This window comes from Hirundo rustica, chromosome 18 (assembly GCF_015227805.2).
Source record: "Hirundo rustica isolate bHirRus1 chromosome 18, bHirRus1.pri.v3, whole genome shotgun sequence".
Classification (NCBI taxonomy): domain Eukaryota; kingdom Metazoa; phylum Chordata; class Aves; order Passeriformes; family Hirundinidae; genus Hirundo; species Hirundo rustica.
This window is the reverse complement of record NC_053467.1, coordinates 5519451-5546071: the sequence shown is the minus strand read 5'-3', so window position 1 is coordinate 5546071 and position 26621 is coordinate 5519451. Positions and strand designations below refer to the sequence as shown.

The window sequence follows — 26621 nt, the reverse complement described above, 5'->3', positions numbered from 1 at the left end:
CTTTAAATGACCTATTTAAGGCAAAGTGTTGAACATGCCTCCACTCTGTGTCTTCACAGCAACTTAAATGAGGCACCAAATGCTAATGCACCCCAACAAGAACATAAACAGATGATACTTATGGCAATAAGTAAAGGTGGTGTCTCTAAGGTAGTGCAAAAAGGCAGAGAAGCAAAGAGACAGAGACTCGGGACAAAACTCAGTCCTTAGAAAAAGCATAGGAAGTGATAATTAAAATAACAAGTGTTGTTGATTAGGGACTTTGAAGGCTAAAATAATCCACAGAAAAAGTTGGTCTGTACCACGGACCATGTACATCAGACTAAACTGAGCCTTCTGAAGTGGAGGGAAGGAGCTTTTTTTTAATCAAACCTCCCCGCTCTTCTTCCATCTGCTGCTCTTTTCTGTTCCTTTCTTTTACTTTTGTGTTCCCATCTTCTCTTTTTTCTCGTTCCCACTTCTCTCCCTGGCCCTACTCAGGAAGAATACAGCCCCTTTGTACCTACAAGCACAAAGTGCTCTGTAGTTGGGTTGACAGGTATTTAGGCAGAACAGCAATATGGGCACCCAGAGGCAGCTGGTTCATGTAACCCAGTGCTGCAGCTGAACTCAGCAGCAGCCAAACAGTTTAAAAACTAACAGTGCTGAAAGCTCTATGAGGCAAAGGGAGGCTGATGGAGTGCAGGGCTCTGCAGTATCGGTTGACTGTGGAGGGAGCTGGAAGATATTCCTCCCCCCACCTTGTTGTGGGGTTTTTTTTGTTTGGTTTGTTTGGTTTGTATTTTTTTTTGTTTTGTTTTGTTTGTTTGTTTTGTTTTTTGGGGTTTTTTTTCTCCTAAGAATACAGGGCAAGCTAGGTGCCAAAATCTCTGCCAAAATCCCTAATCTGAATGATCAGTGGGCCACCAGATTAATGCCTAAAGCCTGCAGTTCTCATTTATACAACACATTTAATAGAACTGGAACAAATGTTAAAATAAAGGGGATTTTCTTTTTCAAAGGAAAAAAAAAAAAAGGTAGAAAAGGGGAAGGGGGAAATCAAACCATACCGTGCCTGTTTCAGTGGTTTCAGCCTGAATGAGTTTCTCGTTAGCATTTTTTCTTGGAAGAGGAGGCTCTGCTGGCTTCTTCTCACAGATTCTTCGTTTTGTTGACATTTTACTGGGACATTCTCCTCCCTCAGAAGACACTACACTAAGTTGCCTAGTTAAAACATTAGGAGGAAAAGGGCATATTGTGGCAGTGCTAAGGCAAGGCTGGGATGTCGTGAATTGGATTTATTTACAGCTCTTCCACTAAGTTCCCATGCCAGCCTCACTCACAGCTATGGGTGCTTCTACCACCTCTTCGCATGTTCAGGGATGCCAGAAATACAGGATTTAAGAAAGGCTGTGGCAGAGCCTGAGCTCTTTGGGAAAGGCCTTTAGAGGCCTCATGGCAAAGCAGACATTTCAAACTAAACCCTGAGCTTCACTGTCCTCCTATCAGCAGTAGCTGGACAGCAGCTGTGGGCATGATTATAAAAACCCTCAAAGATTTCCAAGGCTCCCAATGGAAAGATGCAATGCAAGGAGTTTATTTATCACACATCTGACAGAAGTTCACTGTTGTGTGGATAAATACACACAGTGGTTTGACCTGAGAACCAGGAGACTGAAGAAATAGATGTCTGAGCTTCTTTGTGTGTTCACATTTATTTTTAAAAGGATATTAAACCAATTTATTTATGAGAGGAAATTGAGGAAACTAAAGCCCAGATGGAGAAGCAGCATGTGATTGACATCTGAAAGATGTTTTTTACCCTAAACACAGACAAGAAAGGCAAGGACCTTGTGTTTACCTAAGAAACTGTTTGCGGACCTCATTTGTCACTGGCTCATTATCAGCCAGGTCTGTGTGGATGCTCAGTGTGTCTTCAGCCAGTAGCACTTCTTCCTCCTCCAGTACTGCAAGACAAGATCATACCTCAGTTTTCTGCCACAGAAAAGCACAGAGAGCAAAGAGAAAGGTGTCTATACAAAGGATGATCCACGAAAAACAACCCCCGCAGGAAAATCATAGTGCATATGCTCCCCCCTAGCTTTACTTATATCCCTTCTGTGCATCACTTCTCCTAACAAAATTGCGAAGATCTTGTGAGTAAGTTGGCTACCAAATGCATTTATATTGCTTTAACCCATTAGAATGCCAGATAATAGTGTTACAGTTGATTCTTGCTTAATTCACTTATAGGGCACATTCTAGGCATGATCCTGGGCTGGGGGAGTCGAACCAGGAGTCCTCCAAGCCTCTGCTATGGCTGGAAGGTGCTGTGCATGTTCTTCTGCCTGGCTGGAGAGCAGCAGTGCTGTATTAACAGAATGTGAGAACACCACCACACAGAGGAAACATCCACCAGAATGCTTTTATCTTGCATCATTTTGTCAGAATCAAACCAAGCTGAAAAGCAACCCAAGATTAAAATGTAATTTGAACTTTGCTACATGAAAAATACACCAACCACATATAAAAGGAAAGCATACAGACTCTGGGTAGCCCCTTTAATAGCAAGCCCTGTTTGTTCTTGGCTACTGTGTCTTCCTGTTGAGTTTGACCTTTCTAATTGTAAAATAAATTCTGAAGTTTAAAATAATTTTGAAGACATGAACTGCTTTCTTCTAGAACAAACCACATGAAATTTTGAAAGAAATTTGTGAAAAGGTTTCTTAGCAATATTCTTAGACCTGGCCACAGACAATAATTTACATGGTAGTACAGAAAGGCAAATGCCAGGTTGCCATGAAGAACCAGTGGACACTTCACAGAGAAAATATCTGTAATCCTTTTGACAGAAAAAGACATGTTTGAAGAAAAAACAATACTGTACTTGTTGGTTCATCCTCTTCAATGTCTTCATCCAGCGCATAATTCCGGAGGAATTCTGCAAATGCCTTGTTTTGTTTCAGAAGCTCTTGGTAAGATCCCATTTCAGAGATTTTGCCATCTACCAGGACAATTATATGGTCTACCTGAGGTAGGAAACTAATGCCATGGGTCACCAGGATTCGGGTCTGGATAGGGAAAAATTAAAAAAAACACATATCCCTCATTTGCACTGTGGGGACTGGCAGTACTCAGTAAGCCAAATACTACCACATTTTTGGGACAAGGAATGAATTAGTGTGTCAAGGTGAAATGCCCAGTGAAATAACACTGTCCACATTAGGTAAATCAGCTTGGAATTATGTACATAAACTCACTTTGCTCCTATTGCTGACAAAAACAGAGATGAAAGTAAACACACTGAATTATCATTCCCTCCTTCCCTTATGCTGATTTTCTTTGCAGCCCTTCTCTTTTGAGCTCTGAGATGATCTGAGAAGATGGTAGCAGGAGTGGAAGGTGCAACAAAGCCAATGCAGTCTGGGTTATTGTTGCTAAAGTCCTCTGTAGTATCTGTTATTTGCTGCAGCTTTCTAGTTGCGCTGCCTCTGAGGAACAACACCACCATGTTCCAGCACACACCTTGTTTTCTGGAGATCTCATACAGGAGGGATTTTAAAAGACAGGACAGATTTCTGCCTCTACATGTTCTCACCAGACCACAGCATTCCTGGGCATGCATGAAGAGTGTTTCACCTGGGCTGTGAGGAAAGGTACCCACATTGCCAGCTACACACAGAAATTCAGGAATGAGCTGGCACTCAGGCCTGGGTGGTGAAACAGCTTCCATGTTCCCGAGTTTGTGTGTGTTTTTAAGAGGATCTAAACCCCAGCTTACTTTTCCCTTCAGGACCCCATCCGGGCCAATGACTTTGTCAAAGATGTGCTTGGCCACATGTGAGTCCACGGCAGATAGGGGATCGTCCAGCAGGAAAATATCTGAGCTGCTGTACACAGCACGGGCCAGGCTCACACGCTGCCGCTGCCCCCCTGACAGGTTGATGCCCTGGAGGGAGACAGGAGAGAACAAAATTTTTGTGTCACACAGAAACTCTGGCTTCTCATGATTCTCATCCAGCCCAACACTGAAGTACTAAATTGAACCACGAGACACTGAAGAGAATAACCTACCCAGAGACAGGCACAGAACGCCTCTAATCTGCCTGTTCACTGCCAAATTTTCCACTCACCCAGCAAACTGGAGATGGAGTCTCTTTTTAATAGGCTCCTAAAGGGAGCTGTTAAAACACAAAACTATAAAAAGCGAAACTGTCAACCAGGATGTAAAATGCAAATTTCAAAGCATGGCTGTGGCACCTGGAATATCGTCCACATCTTTCATTTTACACACAAATCCCCATCTCCGTGCCATTTCATGAAATCTAGCTCAGACTTAGTGGCCTGTGAAAATAGAATATCTTTGTTGGTAAACACAGATGTAAATGTCTCTCACTGTAATGTGTTCAGGGATGATCAAATTTTTTTTTTTTCACTTGAAGTACAACCATGTTCCCTTCTTTTTTATCCCTACAGAAAAAGGAAGGCCTTCAGTGATTCTGGACAGATGCACTTTTACAATTCATGACAAATAGAGGGTACTCTGAGCTTCCAGGGCTGGACGTATAATTCTGCATCACAAAACACACATAAGCCTAAAGTTAAGAAAAAGTTCAAGTCAACTGCTTTCTGGAAAACTGCCCTGCATGTTTTGGTGCTGATTGTACCAGGGATGCCACTGTGAAGGTCAAATCAAATCAAGTGCTGACTTTACAGTATTCTCTCTTTAGCTAGAGCAGGAATCACCAGGCAGGTCTGACTTGGGGGGAAAAAAAAAATGTACCTTAAAACATTACCTTCTCGCCTATCTCAGTTTGATCTCCTCCTGGCAGCACCTCCAGGTCAGTTTTTAAAGCACAGGCCTCCAGGGTATTTTGGTATTTTTCCTCATTAGGAGCTTGGCCAAACAAAATGTTATCTTTCAGTGTGGCATTCTGGATCCAGGCTTGTTGAGGCACATAAGCAACAGAGCCCTAGAAAAGGGAGAGAGAGAGAAAACCTCAGACTTGTAACAAGCAGGAATTAATCCTCTGAGTGAATGATCTTCAGCACCTATATAGCTCCTAGTTCCTATACATTCACATTATATGTATATGTGTCCTAACTGCTCATGTACTGTTGATCAAATCAGGAAAGTAATTTCATATAAAAGTGGGCAAACTCAAACATGCAGGCAAGCTGCCAGAGGAGCAACCAGAATTCCCTCTGGAGTCTGAGGTGCATTATAATCAGGGGCAGGCATAACAACACATTTCCCTACCATTATTAAATGGTTTCATAAAGAACACCAACCTTCACAGCCACTTCTCCTTCCAGCTTTTCCATCTCGCCCAGGAGAGCAGACATCAGAGAAGACTTTCCACAGCCAACATGGCCAACAACAGCAACCAAAGAACCACTGGGGATCAACATATTTATACTGTGGAGGAAACAGGCTGGAAATTAATTAAACATTAGTTTACTAAAGACATCAGGGCTGAGCTGAAGTACACAGTCACAGCCTGACTGGATACAGTAAGCAAAGCTCGGTCGCTGGTTTTCTCCTCGCTTTCTTGCATACAATCAGCTGGAACCAGAACTTGAGGAGCAAACAAAAACCCAGCATAATTTATCTTGCTGGTTGTTAAAGCAGTATGATTGTTAACAAGCCTTCTAAGACTCTTTGCTGTGTTGTATCAATCCATCAGCAAGTCAAATTGGGTTAATAAGCATTTTGAAAGCAGACAATCTTCCAGAAGTATTTTGAGGTTTAATTTTAAAACCGAAAGCAGTTGGACCAAAGTAGTGAGTGAATATATCTCTTTTACTGTTTTCCCCACTTTGTTCTTAAAGGTACTACTTTAGAGTCCTGAAGGTGAACTGATACAAAAATGACTGATGGACACAGTGTCTTTGATGCCAAAGTGCTTTTCACTAATGAAATCAAGACAAACTTCTGTTTACATAGATCCTGATGCATAACAGAAGGTATATATGCTTCCAGGCAAATTTTGTTTCTGTTCATTCAAACAGGCAAATGCACAAAACATTCACTGTCATAGTCTGGAGATGGCCTTTCCACTGCTACAGGGCTGAATCTGCCACAAGCCTCTTCAAGGAAGAGACTACTGCTGGCACACCTAGGTCCAAATACAACCATTTCAACTGTCAAAAATCCATCAGATCAATTTGATTTGTCCAATGCTTCAGTTAAAAAATGCCTATTTAAGGAATTTATGGAGCCTGTCTTTCAATAGGTAATTATTTTATGCTGGTTGCTGTGGAGTTAAAGGCTTACAGTCCTCTCATCTATAAAGCCTAAAGACCAGGAGGCACAAGCTCTACGTTTTAAAGGCAGAAGAGATGCTGGCATGTGATGCATGGTTTTTACCAGACACCATTCAAAAAGGCCTCCCAAGAGCCAGAGACCAGGTAGATATTGTATGGCATCGGCACAAAGAAATCTTACTTTTTCAGCGTTGGCTTAAGCTCCTTTCCCCAGCTGAATGTCGCATTTCTTACACTGATGGCATTGCCTGTGTGGCAAAAACACAACAGAGGGGCAGGGAATGTGTTACTCACTACAGCACAAGTGAGAACAAGCTGACAGAGATCTTCATTTACACACACTGTACTTCCCTTTTCTGCTGGCATGGGAAGCACAGGCTCATGCCTGTGGGTCACAAGACAGGCTTGTTCAGAGTGAAAATAACACTGCAGCTTCAGCTATAGACTGTGACCTGACAGATCTAGGGAGCTGAAAAGATGCCCTGCTATAGCAGTGTCCTCTCACGCCTGGCAGGCGCGCAGGCTGGCTCAGTTCTGCACTGCCACAGCGAGGATCATCGGGGTTACAGGCAGGGCGAGTAACCTCCTCCTGGTGGGTTCTTGGTTCCCCACAATGGCGAGTGGACCTGATGGAATTGCGACAGCGGCGACGGAAAAAGGGTCATCTCTCTTTAGGCAGGGTAGAAGGTAGTTTATTAAGGGGAGTCCAGCAAGGAGCTCCACCTCAGACCATTGGTGCCCAGAGAGAGCAGAGATCAAAGCCTGACGGCCACTTATAAATGGGGGAGGGCTGACAACAGGTCAGCCAACCAGGGAACACGGGGGTGTAACATGGGTGTCAGCCTTTGAACCATTAACAAATCACAAGAGAGGAGGAGGGGATTCCCCAGGCACCAGCCTACCACTCAATGCCTCTCCTGGATCTTTCCAGAATCCAGGGAAGGGTCTCGAAGTGACAGACAGGGCGACCAAGAGGAGAGAGAGGGGGGGACTGACAGGGACAGGAGCAGGGGAGAAATGACTGGCATATAACGACTGGTTATATAACCAACTCATAAGGGGGAAAACTATTACAGAACACAGGGGGGTACAGTGGACTGAACCATTACAAAAATAACTTAAAAATCTTACACAAATAACTTAATAACTTAATAAAACAACTCTCGCACCACTATACCCTGCTTCACCTGGCCCTGGTGGGGCTGCTGCCAATATGTGCTGTTCAGCATCACCTAAACTTTACTTCAGAAACTGCTTTCAAATCAGTAGATCACTGCATGCTGTTGACTTTGATGTATCAGATTAACTTTGACACTCTGCAGCTTTTTGCTTAGTACACCTGGCTTGCTCAATTGTTTGGGGATACTGTTTTGAATAGAAGTAATCAAAACTTATCAACGTTCTTGAGAATTTGTGCAGCATGAAAGGTTTGAACAATTCTTGCTGTCCATAGTCAGTGGATGCACTCCATATTCAGTGCTGCTAGCCTCCAGTACATTGCATGTGAAAAATGCAAATTATATGGCTCTACGCAAGATATTTACTATATGTATTATGTTGTATTAATTGTTAATGTTGTATTAATAGTTTGAGAGTATGGTAAATGTAGTTTTGTAGTTAAAATGTAGTTTTTATGTACTAACCACAGGAAAACGTAAATTTTTCAGGGGAAAAAAAAAAAAAAAAAAGGTTTGCTGCTTCCTTATCAGAAGAGACCAACTCCTCCAGCCTCTCTCGGCCTTGAGGATGCCACAGAGATTAAAGAAGAAAAAAAAAGTGATATTAACCAGAGACAATTCTTTGTTTGAATGGAATTTATGCATTATGTATGAAATGTATGAATATTCAACAGGCTATTGCTTTTAAGAGGTAATCCTTTGTTAACGGGGTCCTTCTCTGGAGCATTTTGCTTGGGGGAAGCACCCAGATGTATGAAACTTTGTTTTTTTATTGTCTCGTATTGTCCTAGCTCTAATTGTTCAATTTTTTTACTCTATTTTTATAACCATCTTATTTACTATTAAACTTTTAAAATTTTAAAACAAGTGATTAGCATTTTTCACATTGCAGATGCAAACTGAGGCCCAACCAGCTCAAAAATATGGCCAGAAACTTTTCTGATTTTCAAATAGCCTGAACACCAAACACTTTTCAGAGCATCAGTTTCTTCCCCTTTTTTCAACCCAAGATTACCATTGTTATTTTCTTTTTGCCTTTTCTGACAGCTCAACCAGTCCAAAAGAGATACCTTTGGTGCATTTGCATAGTTTAGAAAAATAGCAACATCTTTACCTGGTGCAATCACTTTTGTTTCCACACAATTTGGATCAAGTTCATCATGACTCAGGAACTGCTGAATTCTCTTCAGGGAAATGCTTGTCTAAGAAAAGAATGTGGTGTTATTTCATCATTCTTTTAATGAGGACTTAGCGCTCTTACTACTGAAAAAGAAAGCATGCACAATGCCTTGAGCTTCCCCCCACGGGCTGCCCGAACAGTGAGTCATTTTTTCCCTGCAATGAGTCTTATGCTGAGATTCAAGCTTTTAACTGTGCAATTTCTCACACCGAGCTGAGTTTATCTCAACAAAGGAAAATTCATACAGACAGGCTCACTCAGAAGATGTTACGCTTTCCAGTGCAGGATAGCAGGAAAGAAAGGATATTAAAAGGATAACCAGCTAACAGGAAGATGCAAGGGATCTCTGCACTCCAGAAATCAAGGATATGTTCGTTCTGTTCAAGTTTTTCAGAACAACCTGTGCTCTAGGCCCTCCTTACCTGAGCAATGTTGCTAATGACTTGTGGAAGCATATTGAGGGGAAACTTCAAGATATTGAACAAGGACAGGGAGACAAAAGCCTTTTCTGCATCCAGGATATTCTTCTCATCCACAGAGACATACACAGCAAATGTTGTCAGCGCTACCTGAAAGCCAAAAAGGGAGTTTACTGTGAGATGTCTGGTATATTCTTACATTTTAACATGCTTTCAACATGCTTTAAGAAGGTCAAGTCCTATGGACAAGTTTGTAAAGAAAAAGAGCACATAGAACAAAAGAACTTTCAGGTTTCTAGGGGCTACATTTAGTTGAACTAAGAGGCTCAAGAGGTGAACTACAGGACTTGGGTAAATAAAAAGGAAAAGCTGTTATCAGGTTGTGGTTTCATCCAGCTCCACCCAAGCAAATTTTCCTGTTGTAAACTGCAGGCTAAGCAAATGAAATTCACTAATCAATAGAGAAGGAAGTGAAACCCAAGTTATTTGTTGGCTTGCTGTAGACAGGGGCCATCCACTGTAGAAGGACCCTCCTGTGCAGCAAACTCAGTGAGCAGGAACAGGAATGTACACTGAAGGAAGTGCAGTGACTTTAAGGAGCTATGAAAGGAGCAGAACCTCCAGGCTTTTCAGATCATTCTTGCAGGGCTGGGTCTTAGATCTCGAGAAAAGTTGGCTGGGAATAGTTTGACCATGGACTTATCTGAATGGTTTTATTCACCAAAACCCTTTCTGTAAAAGGGATCACAGTCCAGTGAAGTGGAAAATAGAGGAAAAGACAAAATTGAGGAAAAGCATTTCAGAGTTGGTAACATTATCATTTGGGCTCTAGTTTTCACATTAAATCAATCTCATTTTTGAGGTGTAGAATAATTTAACAACTCCCTCTTACTTAAACAAGCAGAGCACTGTAACACGAACGTAGAAATGAGAGCTAAAGACAGACATTGTCCTCACTGACTCAATTAAAGTTTCTTTTGCTATTTTGCTATTCACAGATCTTACTGAGGTTTCAAATTCTAGTTTCAATTTGTTACGGGAAATACTTTGAAGTGGTTGGAAATTCTCCTGTGACAGCTATTCCCAGCTTCCACTGGCAGGCTTTATCACAAAATACTTTAATGCCGATTAACAAAAAGGCTCTTGAGAACAGAGTTCTCTGTATCAAATCATGTGAATAATTTCTCCAAAAACTTTACATTTTATTCCTATGTACATTAGCAAGCAGAAAGGCTCAGAATTATCCTTCAAGGGTGCACTTGTACAGCTTAGAGAGCCATGCAAATTTAATTTACCAGGAAGGGTGCACTGATCCAGGCAAAGGTGGACAAAGAGTTGAGATAGGCAGATTTTTTCAGAACTCTCAGCTCATTCTTCCGTATCTCCAGAACCTTTTCCGAAAAGGATGGTTCCCAAGCATAGAGCTTCAGCACCTTGATGCCACCCAGGATCTCGTTCATTAATTTAATGCGGGAGTCTTTGTATCGCATTTGTTCCACCTGGGGTATTGGTTAACACAGGAGACAGAGAATCACAACCAGGACTACAGGAAAGCGTTCAACATATGTCTCACAGCTGTGGTAGCCCTCAGGCTATTTCTGAAGAGGATGCAAAAGGTAATTACAGAAAACCAGACTGTTATCAGCTTATTGTGCAAGTTAAAGTCTACCTCCAAAGACATGGAGAAATCAAAGGAAATGCCTGGAAAGCGGAGTACAAAAGCATCCAACTGATTTTCACTCTTAACAGCTACATTTTTAACCATCTTAAAGAAAGGTTCAGCCACTTCACAAAAATACTACCCTACCATTTCCTTTGATTTCTTCAGATTTTTTTTCTTCCTTGTTGTGCACAGTTTTATTTCTAATCCCTTGAAAATTGTGGCTACTCCTAGGGTTGTTTTTCTTATGTAATAAAATACAGTGTCTCATTCAGTTATTAAAATAAAAACATCCCTGCTCAAATTCATAGACAAAATTCACATACATATGCACAGTAAGTTATGCGGCTCGGGGCATCTCATAATGGGCAAGGGAGAAAAGGAATGTTACTACTAACATGTCAGCATCCAAGAGATTTTAAAAGCCTGTATGTCTCTTTAAGGCATATAATAATATCACTCTGTTACTAAGGCTGTGCTTAAATGTCATAATTTATATCCAACTCTTACCTTTCTTTACATCAACAGATTGATTTTTCATTTTTTTTATAATCTTCCAAACAGTCTAATAGGCTGCACAGCACAAACCAATTATTAGATTTTTTTCTAGCACAAAGCCAGAGGGCACTGTTATATTGGTATTTTTTCTGCTTTACCTGACTAGAGACAACTAAGATTACAAAGAAAGGAATAAAGTTATAATTTTACCTTAAGACAGTAAATGAAATTTAGCCCAGCTCACCAGAAGTGAACATCAACACTGGTTTTAAGCATAAAACTCAAACTGTCAGGTTTTAGCTGCCACCTCTGAAAACATTCATTTGCAGCTTAAAGAACAGCATCTATTTGCCTTTCTCTAGATACTCCTAGAGGAAGATACCAGGTGAAGGGATATGGAGACAAATCCATAATTTTGCTAATCCCAAAATCTGCTCTAGGGGTATGAAGAAGCCACTAGCTCAATGACATACCTTTCCCTTAAATTGTATTCAATTCACGATGGAAAAAGTATCTAAGATGATACAGTTATTAAATATATCAGTATATTCTGACTCATAAGTAAATTGCTGTAAATGGATCTTATTAACAACCCCTGATGTTGTCATTTCTCATAGCACAGCTGCCAATTCATATAACATTACCTCCTCTGCTGGTACCTTACCTGGAATGCTCTGGTTTTTATTGCTATTGCAGAGTTAAATGGAATAAGTAAGACCATCACAGCAACTCCAGCCAGCACAGAAGCTTCTAAAGTCTTGTTTTAGAAAGAAAGAGTAAGTTATTTCACCCGAGGGTTCCCTATAGTCAGCACTAAAACAACAGTAAATGATAGAAACAGAAATCAATGTTGACAAGTTGAACTTATCCCAGTGAAGTGTTGTGATTCCACAGAGCAACTGTGAAGAGGAGACAGAAAAATAGGACAGGAACCACTTTGAATAACAAGAATAACAACAATAATAACAATTCTTCTTGTTGTTGTATCAGTGATAACAATTTTTCTCTTGATTTTTCTCTGACCAAGGTAACTTACGTTTTTAATTACGGAATTAACCCAGTGCCCTCAGTGTGAGTACAAGCATATAAACTGCTGGCTACCAGAACTCAGCTTCCAGCAGAGCAGTAACTCAAAGCTGCTGCAATTTAATGGCTTTTGAGTCGAGATCAAGATGGTTAAGTTGGTTCTACTGTTTTATGCAGAAAAAGACATTAATTGTATAGGAACAAGTCTGAAAGCCAGTGCTCAAACTGAACCTGGAATGAACCTGAAACAATGCCACTGTAGCAAATGAAAAACTATAGTTATTCCAGGTGATATTTGTTTCACATTGACTTGCACAGAACTTCTTTATGTAGCAGGATATAATCTCTAAACATGACATTTCCTATGTCCAAGTTTTGGGTTGGTTTGGTCTCTAAACCACTTCCCTCAAGCTCATTTGTATCAACTACTGGGAACAAGAGTCCAAGACTGAGCCCATCAAAGTGGAGTAAGGACAGGGGAAAGACAAAGGAAATGCTCAGCTTGTCACTGAACAAAATAATTAAGACACTAAGTGAGGGTGTACAGCAGTAAAAGCTATTTTACTACAGGACAGAACACTTTAAGTTTGTAAAAAATGCAATGGAGGGTCAAATTGACAAAAAAAAAAAAAAAAGTGAAGAGCCTGCACATCATTTAGATGAATTCTGACTAAAATTGTGACAATGTCAGTACCTGCCAGAGGAAATACAAAGCTAGAAATATCTGGAGTGGTGCAGACCACAACATGTTCAGGAAAGTCATCAGGTCCATGAAACGTTGGGCATCCACTGACATCAGGTTGACAATTTCTCCAACAGTAGATGAGCGCTTTGCTGAGTTTGTGATAGCTAAGGACTGACAAGAGAGAGAGCTTCAGTGCATTCACGATCTTGAAACACATGGAGACTAAGTCATCAATTATTAGCAAAATGACACTGTCCAAGAATGTGCTTCTCCAAAAAGAATAAAATAATTCACCTACATCAATTTCTGATCTCCAAGGAACAAGAGGTCATGAAATGGTATTGCTTATGAGCATCTCCAGCTCAAGCAGTGTGTAGCACACTGAAGAAAACCTCATTGGGTTTAATCCACTCATAGCATAAACATGCTCTTCTCCTGAATCCCTCTTCCAAACCATGGAATGGTTTGGGTGGAAAGGGACTTCAAAGTTCCAACCCCTCTGTCATAGGCAGGGACACCTTCCACTATCCTAGGTTGCTCCAAGCCCCATCCAACCTGGCCTTGGACACTTCAGGGATGGGGCAGCCACAGCTTCTCTGGGGACCCTGTGCCAGGGCCTCCCCACCCTCACATGCAAGAATTTCTTCCTTACATCTAATCTAAGACTCTCCTCTTTCAGCATTTAAAGGGAACCAGTATTGGTATGTATAGTAACTTACCAGAATACCTATATTACAGTACTGCTCACTGAAAAATTCTGTAAAGTATGAAAGAGTTACTCCTAAAAATTCACCAAACCTCCCATCTTTTATATTCCAGGAGGCTATTCCTCTTCAACATACCTGACCTTCCCTAAATATGTGAGAACTGAGCATACATGTCTGGCTGGTGTTCTGACCCATAAAATGCTTCCAGCCTTACCTTTCGGTATATCATCCCAGTGATCCCCGTCCTCAGCCGCATCCCAGTAACAAAGCAGTACTGGAAGTGCTGGTGAAGGATGAGTGTCTGCAGCACAGCACAGATAAACATCAGAGCTGCAATCAAAAATCCCCACCAGGCTGGGGCATCTTTGTCCTTAATGAAGCCGATTAATACACTGTCAGCAGAATAGGGAAGGAAAAGGAAAAAGAAACAAAAATTTAAAAAACATGCAGCAAATTTAATGGGACATTCATTACACAGCTTCTCCCAATTACAGCATCCTGCCACATCCCCTCCCTAACCACAAAAAGCAAACAGCTCTCCAGGACACAGGCTGAGTTATGATTTCAGTCAAACAACATTGCAAAGATCCAACAGCAAAACCTGCAGCTCTGCCAGTGAGAAAGTCCATTTGTAAATGAGCCTGGAAATGAAATATGAAGAGAAACTCTTGGTTGCCCCTGAGATTCAGGGTTTAAACACACGGCACACTGTCTGAGCTCTGTTAGGCAGCCTTCCAGGACAAGAGGTGAATGATAGGATAGAATAAGAGCATGCAGCAGAGCAGGCAAAACCAGCTTCTTACCTATATCCTCTTCAAGCAGCCTAAGTGCTTCTGCCTGGGGTGTTTTCCCACAAAAAAACAGCTAAATTAAAAGACATCCTCCTGGATGGATGTGAGAGGAATGAGATTGGTCTTTACAAACAAGCCTTGGGTCTGCTGGTAGATAAAACTAGCACTGAGAGATAAGAGAAACAATGGGAAGGGTTCTACTGATTGATGAATGGAAAAGAAGATACTTGCCTTTACAAACAAACCATAGGTTTGTAAATGAAATTGAAAACTGAAAGATTGAGGCAACAATGGGGAAAACCCACCCCATAAATCCCATAAAAATTAAAAATCGGGGTGGGTGGGTGGGTGGGTTATACATTAAAAGGGGAATCTTAGGTCTTAGGCATTTCGGGAAGTCTGTACCTCTCAAGTACCTCAGCCAATGGGGAAAGAGAGAGGGAAATGCGGCCAGGAAATCAGGATAAAAAGGAGGCTGTGTCCTCCAAAAAACTGAGAGACCCCAGGGGAAATGCCCCATGGCCTCTCCCTTTATTTGAACAAAGTAAAAGGACTCCTCTGTCTCCTTTTTGGACATAAACCTCTGGTGTTCATGGGTTAATTTTCCTAACAGATGCATAAAGAGTCCTTTACTCCTACTTTTCTTTTTTTTTTTTTTTTTTGTAAAATGGTACCATTAAGCTGGCTATAGCGTCTTTTATTGATAAGCCCTTTCTTACTCCTCACAGCTGCTCTCATTGCCAGAGCTGCACACTGACACACAGCAAACAAGCAGAGTGACATATGGTAATGTCCAGTGCTCTCAAAAATCACATTTGTGATTTCAGCCTATTGACCAGAACACTGAACTGTCAAAATATAGGAGAAATAGAGATTTGGCTCCATGGTTCAAACAATCAGCAGGAGAAAAATGGACCTGGAAACTACAAATCAGGCAATGAAAGCTTTGTAGTAGAAGCATGAGGTTGCTACATCTTTCTTTTTCCAGTCCAGAGAAATCTTATTTCTTCACTGCTCCGTTCATTCATGCTGCTAAAGAGAACACCTTCAGAAAAACCTCTTCCTAGTAGTCCCAGGAATTCACCAACCTTTTTAGAAACTGTTGGGGGTTAGGTTTGTTCCTTTTTGTCTTAAAGAATTATTCCCCATAAGATGCTAAGAGACAAAGTATTGGTGCTTAGATGATACTTGACTAACACAAAGAAGGGGGAAAATCACCGAGTTTTGTGGCAGAAAAAGGACAGGGCTGGGGTAGCGGGGGTTTTTTATTTTTGCTCTCAGCATCGGAGAGGACAGTCAGGCTGAGCTTTGCTGAGGCAGAAGTCCACAGTCAACAGAAAGTCCGGTCCTGGGAGATGTACCATCATCTACCTGCTCGTGTGCCCAGGAATTCTGAGCTCCTTTAGCCTGCCCTGCTGGAGCTGGGCCAGCCCTGTCTGGCCGTGGTGGCTCCTTCAACGCTGCTCTTTTTTGCTACACAGTAGCCCCGCACCCCTTGCCTGACAGGACATCTCGCCCTGCCTGCCGGGGACATCCTGCCGTTCCAGCCACCAGCCTGGGAGTTTCCACCTTTCCAGCTTGGTGCTCTTGGAGTCCCAAGAGATCAGGCTGCCCTGGGCTTTGTGAAACAAAGCTTCTCGAGGTTCCTGGCTCTGTTTATTATTAATGCTGTCGCTGTTTTTTGTTTGCCTTGTTATACATACTAGTAAAGAACTGATTCCTTTCCCCATACCTCTGCCTGAAAAGCCCCTTTAATTTTCTAAATTATAATAACTTAACGGGAGGGGATTGGAATTCCCCATTCCTAGAGAGGCTCCGCCCCTCCCTAGCAGATACCTGTCTTCCAAACCAAGACAGAAACAAAACTGTCTTACATGCAGTCTGCCAGACAGCCATGGCTTTTTCATCTTCCCTTACCATCAGAAGGGCATTTTCCCACACTGCAGGAATTTAGACTTGAGAAGAAATTCACCATAATACTCCTTGAGTTATCACTGAAACGTATTCAGAAATTCATGCAAAATTCAGAAATTCTCAGAATAGGTTACACTTAACGTGTTCTCAGGAGGCAGCCAGCAGTCTCCTCCTCAGCAGGGGCTCTGGGAGAAGACAGACTGTCAGCTATTAAATGTCACCATGCATAGTCAGACCCTCTTTAGCAAATTTCTGGTTTCTTTCACAAACCACCCATAGAACAACATGATCTCAGAACACAGGTTATTTTTAAGAGATACTCAGATAGGAGCAGACCCTTCTTTTCTCCCTTTCCCTACATCCACCTGTGACCCACACAAAAGCTCCATTCCTCTCTCATGCATTAACAGGACTATGTGCTTTTCCATTAATAATTGTTAGGTAGACATGCTGGTAATTCCACTATTGCTTTCTTCCTAGTTAATGATTATCTGGTGAATTCCTCACTTTAAGAACAATATTAATAGAGAAAAAAAAAGTGGGGATTGTGATAATTCCTTTATGGATCAAACTGAGCAACCAAACCCCCTGGAGAAGGGAGGTATTCCTCATACAAACAGAATTTGAGGATAGACCACTTCTCTCATGACCGCCTTCTCTGTTTTTTTAATAGAACCATAATTTTCTTTCACATGGAAATTCACTGCAACCATGCTCTTGCGTTCTCATTGCTGAACATTAAGTAAGAGCACATGAATTCATCTAAATGGTCCAAAACCTTTCCCAGATGACAGCAGCATGGCCACAGCTCCACGTACTGGACCATCACACATCTGCACATCAAGTCATGCCACAGCTGCGACCACTACCCACACATGAGGATATCAGATGTCCAGAGACCACTGGATCCAGACAGCAGTGCTTCACTTTGATTTCACAGCTAATCCTTTAGAAATGGGGAGAAATTGCTTTGGACTGAATCACAGAGCAACAGGGAATTTGTAATTCAAAGCTCCCCGCTGGTGATGGGAGATTTACAAATGGAGCATTTCAGTGAAGCTCCTCCAATTTACAGCTGAGTCCACAGCAAAGAACGCATGTCTCATGGCATTGCAGGGGAAAGGTAGGAGAGCATACACGTGTGGCACTGTAAGGGAAACTAACTCTGCATTTCAAAAACAAATGCTCTGTGCCAAATCCAAGCCTCCATAAGGATTGCACATAGAAACTACTCACAGAGTAAACCAACCTTAATAGCTGAGGGTTGACAAAAGACAGTAGGTCTTGTATCAGCTTGAAGAACGAGCCAATTAAGAAATATGGCCCAAAGGTCCTCAACAAAGCCTTGAGAAAGGAAGGTTTCCTATTGTGCTTTTTGCCTCTGATCAGGACTTCTGCTTCCTCTTGGTTGCCACCAACATGATTCAGCACATGGTTTGATTTCTTCATGGATGACACGTCCTCTTTTCTAGGGAAACAAAACAAGTGACAGGAGAAAATTGACAACGAGAAGGGTACTGCCCTGTGTGAACAACACTGTGGGAACACCCCAAAGTCTGCACCCTCCTCTGCTACCAACCAGCAGCAAGACTTCCAACACCATCAAGGTTTGCTCAGGATCAGCCACTCTTGTGCAATTGAGTCTTGTTTTCTGTAGTGGTTTCACGTTCGCTAAATTTTGCTCTTGGTACTTACTCTTTTTGCGGGAGAGAGACTAGGAGAAAAACAAAGCAGGCTCAACCTTAAAATTAACAAATAGTTTGTTAACATACACTAAAAGAATAGAAAAAAAAGTTGAAAAAAAACTAAAACAGAATGATACTTTAAAAAACACTCTCCCCTCCCTTTACAAACTGTTCACTTTCTTACAAAACAACATAAAGAGACAAAACTTGTAATTTTCAGTCAGTTTCACTATCTGACAATAGTCTTTCATCAATTCTTTAGGGGAAGAGTATCTTCTAGAGTCATGGATCCCACTGATAACTGAGAACAGTTCTCTTGTGGGTTTTAAACTGTCACAAAAACAACCACCCAGAGAAACCTGCCTTTGTGACACTCCCAGGAGCAGTTTCCCAAGCTGTTTATGGGTCATGGGTCTTAGACTTTTGCATACTGGGGTGTCACCTTTTAAAGATGAATAACTCCAAAGCAAAGGATTCTTCACCTCAAGGTACAGAGATATCTTCTCACTTCTCCACTGGCACAGGGGGCTTCTCATCTTTATCTCTGTTCAAGCATCTTATAGGATATTACTTAGTTCATCACAAACACCTTTGCTTAAATCTACACACAAATTAAAACAATTATCTCCCCAAATGCATATCTTTCCCATGATTTAAAGAAATGAGCTAAATATAGGGTTCATTTCCATGGCTCAAGTAAGAATAGAACAACCAACTCTTCAACCCTCTGTCCCAATAGTCTTTTCACTCTTGCTTTACTGACTTCCTCCTGTTGTTCTTTGTGTTCACTCTGTCTTTCTTTACTCTTTCAGAGAAGGGCTAAGCTCTGGAAGCTTCATGTTGCTAAGAAAGGGTTAAAACTGCTCAGAATCTTTGTCTCTCCCTCTGTAGCTTGTGGTGTTAGATGTTCAAGGCCGCGCTGGTGAAGGAGGAAGAACCCACACAGAAGCATCAGAGATTAGAGCACCCGGGCAGTCCGGAATCACCAAAAAAACCCAGGCAGGATCAGAAATGCCTTCTCAGCTTACCCCTCGGTGTAAATCAGAGTGGCCTCAGCCTAAATGGTGCCCATAGCTCTTATCAGGGGCCCAGCAGAGATCTCTCCCTGTTCTAGGGAGGTAAAGAGAAAGTGGTTGTTGAAAAGCAGCAACCTCTCCTTTCCCCCCCACCCGGGAGCCGATAGAATCCAGCCAGGCCTCAGGCCAGCTCCCCCCCAAAAAGGGGGGAGCAGCAGGCCCAACTCGATGTTACCTGTCTCTCTCTCTGGCCAAAGGAAAGAAGAAAAAGGACCCACCTACAGGAAATCAAGGGGGTTTATATGGTACAGCCCAAAGTCACAGCTAGTAATTCTCAGTGGTTAAAACAGATGCCAATATTCCAACTAACTCTCGGATAGGTCCTTGTCTCTTCCAAAGCAATTCCCAGGTCTTGACCTGGAGAATTATTCTACATTTTCCTATAACTAAAAAACCAAACTGTACTAATCCATGACATTTTCTTTTCTTTTTTTCTGCAGTACTTATGGCGTGCAATCCACAGGCCAGAAAATCAATCACCTTAGGATGAGAATGTGGCCCAAAGCAGAAGGGGAGGAAGGCTGGACTTCCTTAGACGAACAGACTTGACTTTGGACCTCCAATTCCTTGTACAGGAATCCTCAAAGAAGTGCTATGGACATCCCACACAAGGCACCCTCACCTACTCCTTCTGAGCCTATTGTTCAATCAGTAGCTGCAGTAAACTTTTACCCTTATAGATCACACAGCTGCTTCCAGAGAAGAAGAATGAATCCTCCTGGGGAGACAGGCATTGCAGCAGGCACAGCACTCTCAAAATACAAAGTTTTGCATTCCTGGAAACTTGAAATTGAGTACAAACCACAGCATGTTCAAAGCTGGGCCATCCCCAAGATCTGGGCCACAGCTGTCCAGATTCTTTCAGGACAGAAACCTTGGGTTTAGGTATCTAAATATTACTCAGTTGACAATTAAGGCAATTAAACCCTGCTTATTTGCAACCATTTTGTTAACCATTGGATTCAATAATTGTAGGGGTTTTTTTCAACCTTAATGATTCCAGGATTCTAGGATTCCTTTCATACTTTTTGCCTCTCTCCCTCTGCCAAATAAGCTAACAAAAGTGACTCTTCCACATACTCTTTTAGACTGATGAAAAATGGGCCCAACATGCCCAAACTGCTCTCCAGGGCTAAAGGTACATTTTGTAGAAGCCCCTTTGGGGTTTAGGTGCCTGACTTCTGTTGCACATCAACAAAGGGTATGCTCTGAGAAATTATTTCCTCCACGAATTGCTCTCAAACATCAGCCTGGCAACTTTTCTACCAGAACGTATCAAATTGCTGTTGTTTCCTGGGGGCTATGGGACTAGAGAAAAATTTCCTTTTAATGTCAGACAGGAAAGTTAAGTCCAAGTGGAAAAGGGAGAAGGAAATTAACCTGGGGCACATAAGCTTTACAAGAAAAAACAGACGGAAAAGACACAGTGAATATTTACCAGAAGGCATTTGAAAAATAACTTGTAAGTACTACCAATTTATGATTTTTTCATAAAGACTGCGCAGATTTTTGGAGCTGGCTAGCTGCAGAATCAAATAATTCCAACAGCCTGAAAGCATTCACTATGATCACTGTGGCTAACAGTCCACATGTATAAACTTGCCCACATCCTTTCTGAAAAAGCCATTTACAAATCCCAAAGTCTTTGCAATAAAGCTTGAGGGCAGGGGGAGAACTTAAATCAGACAATTTATTTTTTCCCCCCAGACAAGAAGAGAGTTGTCCTTGTCTTCCAGTACAAACCTGGAGAATTTATGAGCAAAGCCTTGTTTTTCTGGCAACCAGACTATTAAACTCATTGAAGGATTTGAAGAAACAAGACTACTTGCCCCTGACTTTGTGCTATTAAAAATGTTTATTACACTGAGCTAACAACAAAGTAATGGTTCTCTTGCAGCTAAGAGTCGCAAAGGGAGAAAATGCACTTTTAGTGTTTACTACCTGTAATTAGGGGAGGTCAGGTTTTCAGCAGTGTGTGGGACTGCTCACACCCAGCTTTTTATGAAAGCAAAGAGCATGTGTCTGGTTGCCATTATTTATAGCATGGCAGATAATAGGTAATGATTTATCTCATGGGAAAACACAGTTTCTCACTGGTGCTGACAAGGCCCTGCACCTTCAACATATCTTCAAAAGGACAGTCTCTAAAATGAGAAGCTAACTAAACATGAGGGAAAATGCATTCCAGCTCTCTCTTCTCCATCCAGTGCAGCCCTAACTTCTCAAAAGAAACTGCACTTATCAGTAAAGTAGAAACTTCAGCCATATAAGCAAAGTGAGCAAAAGAAAGGAAAAATACTCTTTGTGTGCCTTCTGTGTGTTATCCATAGTAACATTTTAAATCCATGCTGTTTTCTCCTGTAACTCACTAGAAACAAAACAACTATTAGTGATTATTTAACAGTAACTCACAAGACAGCTGTGAAGCTAAAAAGGTTTGGGAACAACAGAAATGTGATAATCATTACCACAAAACAAGTTAGAGCTTTAGCTATGTCAGAGCTGCAACTACTTAGGTTTTTTAAAATAAATTACTACTATGTACACTACAAATACTTTTCATCACACTTTCAACATGTGTACAAATTGACACAGCATGTTTAATGTCATAAAAGCTTGCTCATAGCAGATTTCATGAGAATTAAAAGGGAAAAAAAGTATTTACAATGTCTCACAAGCAACTACCACTAATGTTATTTGACAGGAAGTAAAAAAGTATATCTACTTATAACTGAAGAATAAGCAGAGCTTTTAGAATTCCATGAAACCCAGCAACTTGGAGTACAGCGATATAGTTTGTTTTTGCTCTTTTCCCCATCTTAGAATCATTAATACAGTTGCCACAAAATTTTACCTGAGATAATATGACTCATAATTTATGGCTAAGTTCATTGCCAACTGGCCCTAGTTTATATGAATCATTTCCAAAACGCAATAAATCCCCTGAAAAAATTCCAGACACCATTTCTGGTTTCCTAGTAAAAGTTTTCTTGGACCCCATGCATGCCTGCATGACGGCTATGCTCTTACTGTAAAACAGCCTGAAGGAGTAAGATTTATGTCTGTGCAAAAAGACCAGAACCTAGACAATGCACATTATTTGACACCATAAAAATAGAGACGTTAAGACAATGGAAAAAAAACCCAAAAATAAACCCTGAAGTAGAACTATAACACATCCATGCAGAGGACTAGTGGACAGCTGCTGGTGTTAGTGCTGGAAATATTTCAGATTTTAGCTGCAAAGTGGAACTCTCCACATCATATTTAGCCTTGCCAAGAAAATTCCAATTCTCTCCTAATATTATCAAATAATAGGGTCTTTCCAATTTGGCAAGGACATGCACAAAAGAGAACAGAGGAAAGCCTCCACATGGTGAAGAAATCTCCACAATTAAAGGAAATGGAAGCACAGGCCTCCTTCTTATTGACGTTTTTTCATCTGAAAGACACTATTATCATGTCTATTTGCCTGGAAAAAATTTTGGACACCGGTGGGAGAAGGAAATAGAGGTGCACAATAGATTTTTTTAAAAAACATTAGAACATTCAAAAAATTAGAACAGAACATGCAATAAGAAGGAAATCCTCTCAAGCAGGGGTATAACTGTATAGTTAGTTAACTGTATAGCAAGTTCTGACCCTTATCCCATTTGCACCAGAGACTAGGACAATTTTGCTGCTAGTTTTCTAGGGAACAGCAGTAGGGTCTCAGCAATGAAGTGGGATGTCTCTTCCCCTCCTGCCTTTCACATGTTTTGAGTTTCTTATCTTTACTACTGGGAAGTGAAGACTTGCTCATTGCTGAGAGCCTTAAGCCTAAAAATAATGCCAGGCCAAAAAAAAACTCATGGTGGAGATGATGAAAAATTCCTTTTGGTTTATGTGCCCAGAAGCTGTGCTCCAACATGCCTGGGAGGGATTCAATTATGCAGTTAGAGAACTACCAGCTCAGTGGTGAAAAGTTGTTATTTTTCTACAAACCAACCAAGGCAAAAACTTCTCCTCCCCTCACTCATCTCCAGCCCTTCTCCACGTGGGAAGTGGTATCACCTGCCCACTGAGATTTTAAGCACCTAAAATGTGTGTTGATGGCACACAAACCCCACAGGGCTCCTTCTTGCCTCTGCCTAAGACATATTAAAATAAGAAAGTTTGACTATTAATGAGTGAAGAACAGAAAGCTTGAAGTGGTGGATGCATTTTTAGTTGGCCCATTTTCATGGATAAGTAACTTATGAATGTTGACAGGACTCAGATAAATCTCTCAAGTTTGGAAACTTGTTCGTGTACTTACTGTTTGCACTCTGCTTTTTCTCTGTCCCACTCTTTACTCAGTCGTTGCACAATAGTTTTTGAAGTGTCATCTTCATTCAGTGACCACAAGTCTTTGTCTTCAAGAGGTCTTTTGTACCCATGAACTGCCATGCTGCACATGGACAAAACCAGTCCAATTCAGTTTGGAAAACAGTACTTAAATCATTACCAGTAACTCTAGGACTATTAAAGCTAACAAAAGTAAGAAGATACTCCACAGGAAGGGAGATGGGAGAATAATTATCATCCTTTGTTCCTTTTATTGATGTTTTCGAATAAGGAAAGGACATGATGTATTTCTAATTACATGCATTTTATTGAAAACACCACTTTAGAAAAAAAAGAGGGCAATAAAAACCAACTACCAGAAGCATTTGGATGAAATTGTGGTGTTAAATGGAAACACTGAAGCTTTAGAAGTGAAAATAATAAAGTTGATCTGGAATACCTGTCAGAGGTGAACAAAATGCAAAACTGGAGCTCACTGGAGTTAAAGGAAAATCAGAGTTTTCTGGAAACTACAGTTCCTCAACTGTAAGGAGGATTTTGTCAAGGGATGCAAACATCCTAGTTGCCAAGAATTTCACTGGGGAAGCTGAACATTCTGGAAGTTTAGGAAGTTCCCATCCTCTCACTAAAAAAAAAAAAAACTTTACAGGGCTGTTACCAGGACTATAAAGTTACATGGGTGGAAGAATGAAGATCTCAACCACTGAGGGAAAACTGGGTCTCAACATGACCTTTGACAGCTGTTCTACTTCTTTATCATGGAGTAGCAGGCCCAGTCTCAAATTTGCATCTTTGATACATATACCTTTTGTCTGCGGCCTCACTGCTGGCAATCACTTATACACATAACCCAATTTACCTTCTATTTTGCACAGAAAATGTCCTTATAAAAAAGCATTCACCCATAAACCTCAACAGGAAACAAAATGCACCCTCAGCTGGGTCAAAGGCTGCCACAATTTATCTTGTGGAGTACAGAGCTACATCTTGGTTTAGATTCCAGCATGAATTCCAGGCTGCACATTCTATTCATCATGATACTGTTGCTGCCATACTTGCAGAGAAAAGGTTTGGGCTCTGTGTTTCTAAAAAGGCAATGCTCAAAGAGCTGACACCATTGTGGAAGAAAGAGCATTCAGCATCAACTATTCACAGAAGTAAAATCTCTGTACTGCTCACTCGGTGCAACACAGATCATAGGCAGGTTTTGGGTTTCTCAGCTTGAAGAGAAAACTCACCTTGTAAACCACCAAAATGTCAATCTTGACAGGAAGCCTGAATTTAACTCTGGACATGGATTCTATGAATTTATGGGGGAAAAAATGAAAATAAATAAAGCAAGACATTTACCATTACTTTAATATGACAAGTCTATTTTGATAATTTTTGGCATATTATATGGGATATTACAAGTACGTACCTATGTCCTAATGAGACATAAAATTGATTTCTTTAATTTCCCATGTCACACTGAACTCCTTTTACATCTAAAAATTGCTTCATGTACTGCCTTTAAATCATACCTATAAAGTGAAATGTCATTCTACAGTTTCTGTGATGTTCATTTTAGGACATGAGCTCAACTTCTCTCTCAGCTTGATTCAAACATAAATCAAATTATAGAGACTATTTTTGAATTGGAGAAGAAATTTAACCTCTGACATCACTAATATCATCTGTTATTAACGTTTTTCCGTATCTGTTCTCAACACACAGAGAACTCATTTATTAAGACAAACCTCATAGACTTTCGCTAATTTGAGATGAATGTTAAGCAAGTAGAGCACCATATCCTCAAAAAACCCTCTTGAAATAATTATTATTACACTTCAATGCTCATAAATATAATTTATACTGCTGTGAAGCAGCAAGCAGGAGAGCTGCTTTCACTACACAGCTTCAAGCCATTTCTGATGACACAGATAATGGAAAAAGACTACAAACCCCAATATTAATCTCTATACCCAGTGTTTTGTAAGAGGGTCATTAAATACTGCTATCTCTATGACAATCCAAAGCTGTTTTCAATGACAAGTACTCTCAGTGGAACTCTCAAAATACCATATAGTCTGTAAAACCCAAATAAAGCAAAGTGAAAAATACTTACAGCATCTATATTAACAGGGGAAAAAAATGGAGGCTTCTCTTTAAAACATGAAAGTATCAGCTCAATGATTATCAAAGCAAAGTAGATGTAAAATGTGGTAAACCTGAATCTTTCATTTACATGGCCCTAGAGGGAAAAGAAACACTGTAAATTATTGTTTTATTGTACTTCCAAGCTCCCCATACTCTCTCCTTTTTCACTGCTTTTTTTGCCAATTTCTTTCTTGCTCCACAGTTGAATACTGCAAAGCAGTTCCGAGCAAGAATTACCTCACAGAAGCATGCTTGTACTCTGACAAGTGCCTAAGAACATGCTTACCTCCAAGCTTTTCATTAAATCATGTCAAGTTCAAAGTGCTTATACATCTTCACTGCATGCAGACACCCTCTGGAATCAGGTCAACATAACATCCTTTTAAATTAGCTCTCGGGGTTTCTTGCACAATCGTGTCTTAAGCATAGGAGTTGTCAACCCAGATCAGAGAACATCCTTTTACTTTAATATCTTGTTACTGACAAGCAGTGAGTGTTAAATACTTTCAGAAGAAGCTGCAGAAAAACCACTGCATTGCATAATACCAGTTCCATCTAGAGATATTTCCTTTCCTAATCATGAGTCTGCAGTTTACCTAAAACTTCTTGCTGTGAGGGTATGTCCTTTATACAGATTTTTAATGCCCTAATGCTGTTCTGAACGTTCTCATTGTTCCCTTAAAATGTTTAAACCTTAAGTGCAGGAGAAGGAATATTTGGTTCTGGGCACTCACAAGAGGAAAAATGCTACCCAGACCTGTTCTAAGGTTCTGCACCCACAATTTCAAGATGATTACAGATTCCAACAGTGATAGTCCAATATTTTCACTCATTAAAACTGCCTCTAAGTGGTGTTTGAAATGGTCTCACCAGATTGCAGCTATTATCTGACAAAGTTCTGCCCAGGCTCTCACTTAAGGTTTAATTCACTCTCTGATGGAATATTTACAACAGCTGGCTACAGGAAAATCCTTGCTAACAGGATAATATAACAAAGAAGCTAATATAACAAAGAAGCAAGAATAAAAACAAGAAATCACCAAACAGAATCAACACTGATTTCACTGAGGAGAAGCAATAATCCGAATGTT

General features: G+C 40.8%; 1 protein-coding gene across 5 annotated transcripts in view; it reads right to left on the bottom strand.

The window, feature by feature from the left end:
• Nucleotides 1-26621, bottom strand: part of ABCC3 (ATP binding cassette subfamily C member 3) — a 53723-nt gene that overhangs the window by 9470 nt on the left and 17632 nt on the right. For 3 of the 5 annotated variants that reach the window (XM_040081769.2, XM_040081772.2, XM_040081773.2), the window contains 17 exons: nucleotides 25499-25624; nucleotides 24630-24691; nucleotides 23363-23494; nucleotides 17554-17772; nucleotides 13814-13991; nucleotides 12902-13063; nucleotides 11846-11938; nucleotides 10319-10522; nucleotides 9027-9173; nucleotides 8539-8626; nucleotides 6428-6494; nucleotides 5272-5398; nucleotides 4776-4952; nucleotides 3761-3928; nucleotides 2867-3050; nucleotides 1841-1946; nucleotides 1050-1203 (listed from right to left, as the gene is read on the bottom strand). In XM_040081769.2, the coding sequence (XP_039937703.1) occupies nucleotides 1050-1203; nucleotides 1841-1946; nucleotides 2867-3050; nucleotides 3761-3928; nucleotides 4776-4952; nucleotides 5272-5398; nucleotides 6428-6494; nucleotides 8539-8626; nucleotides 9027-9173; nucleotides 10319-10522; nucleotides 11846-11938; nucleotides 12902-13063; nucleotides 13814-13991; nucleotides 17554-17772; nucleotides 23363-23494; nucleotides 24630-24691; nucleotides 25499-25624 (2394 nt within the window). Of the gene's footprint in view, nucleotides 1-1049; nucleotides 1204-1840; nucleotides 1947-2866; nucleotides 3051-3760; nucleotides 3929-4775; nucleotides 4953-5271; nucleotides 5415-6427; nucleotides 6495-8538; nucleotides 8627-9026; nucleotides 9174-10318; nucleotides 10523-11845; nucleotides 11939-12901; nucleotides 13064-13813; nucleotides 13992-17553; nucleotides 17773-19017; nucleotides 19096-23362; nucleotides 23495-24629; nucleotides 24692-25498; nucleotides 25625-26621 lie in introns of those variants that run through there. The other 2 variants (XM_058422909.1, XR_005703519.1) reach the window with 2 other exon arrangements.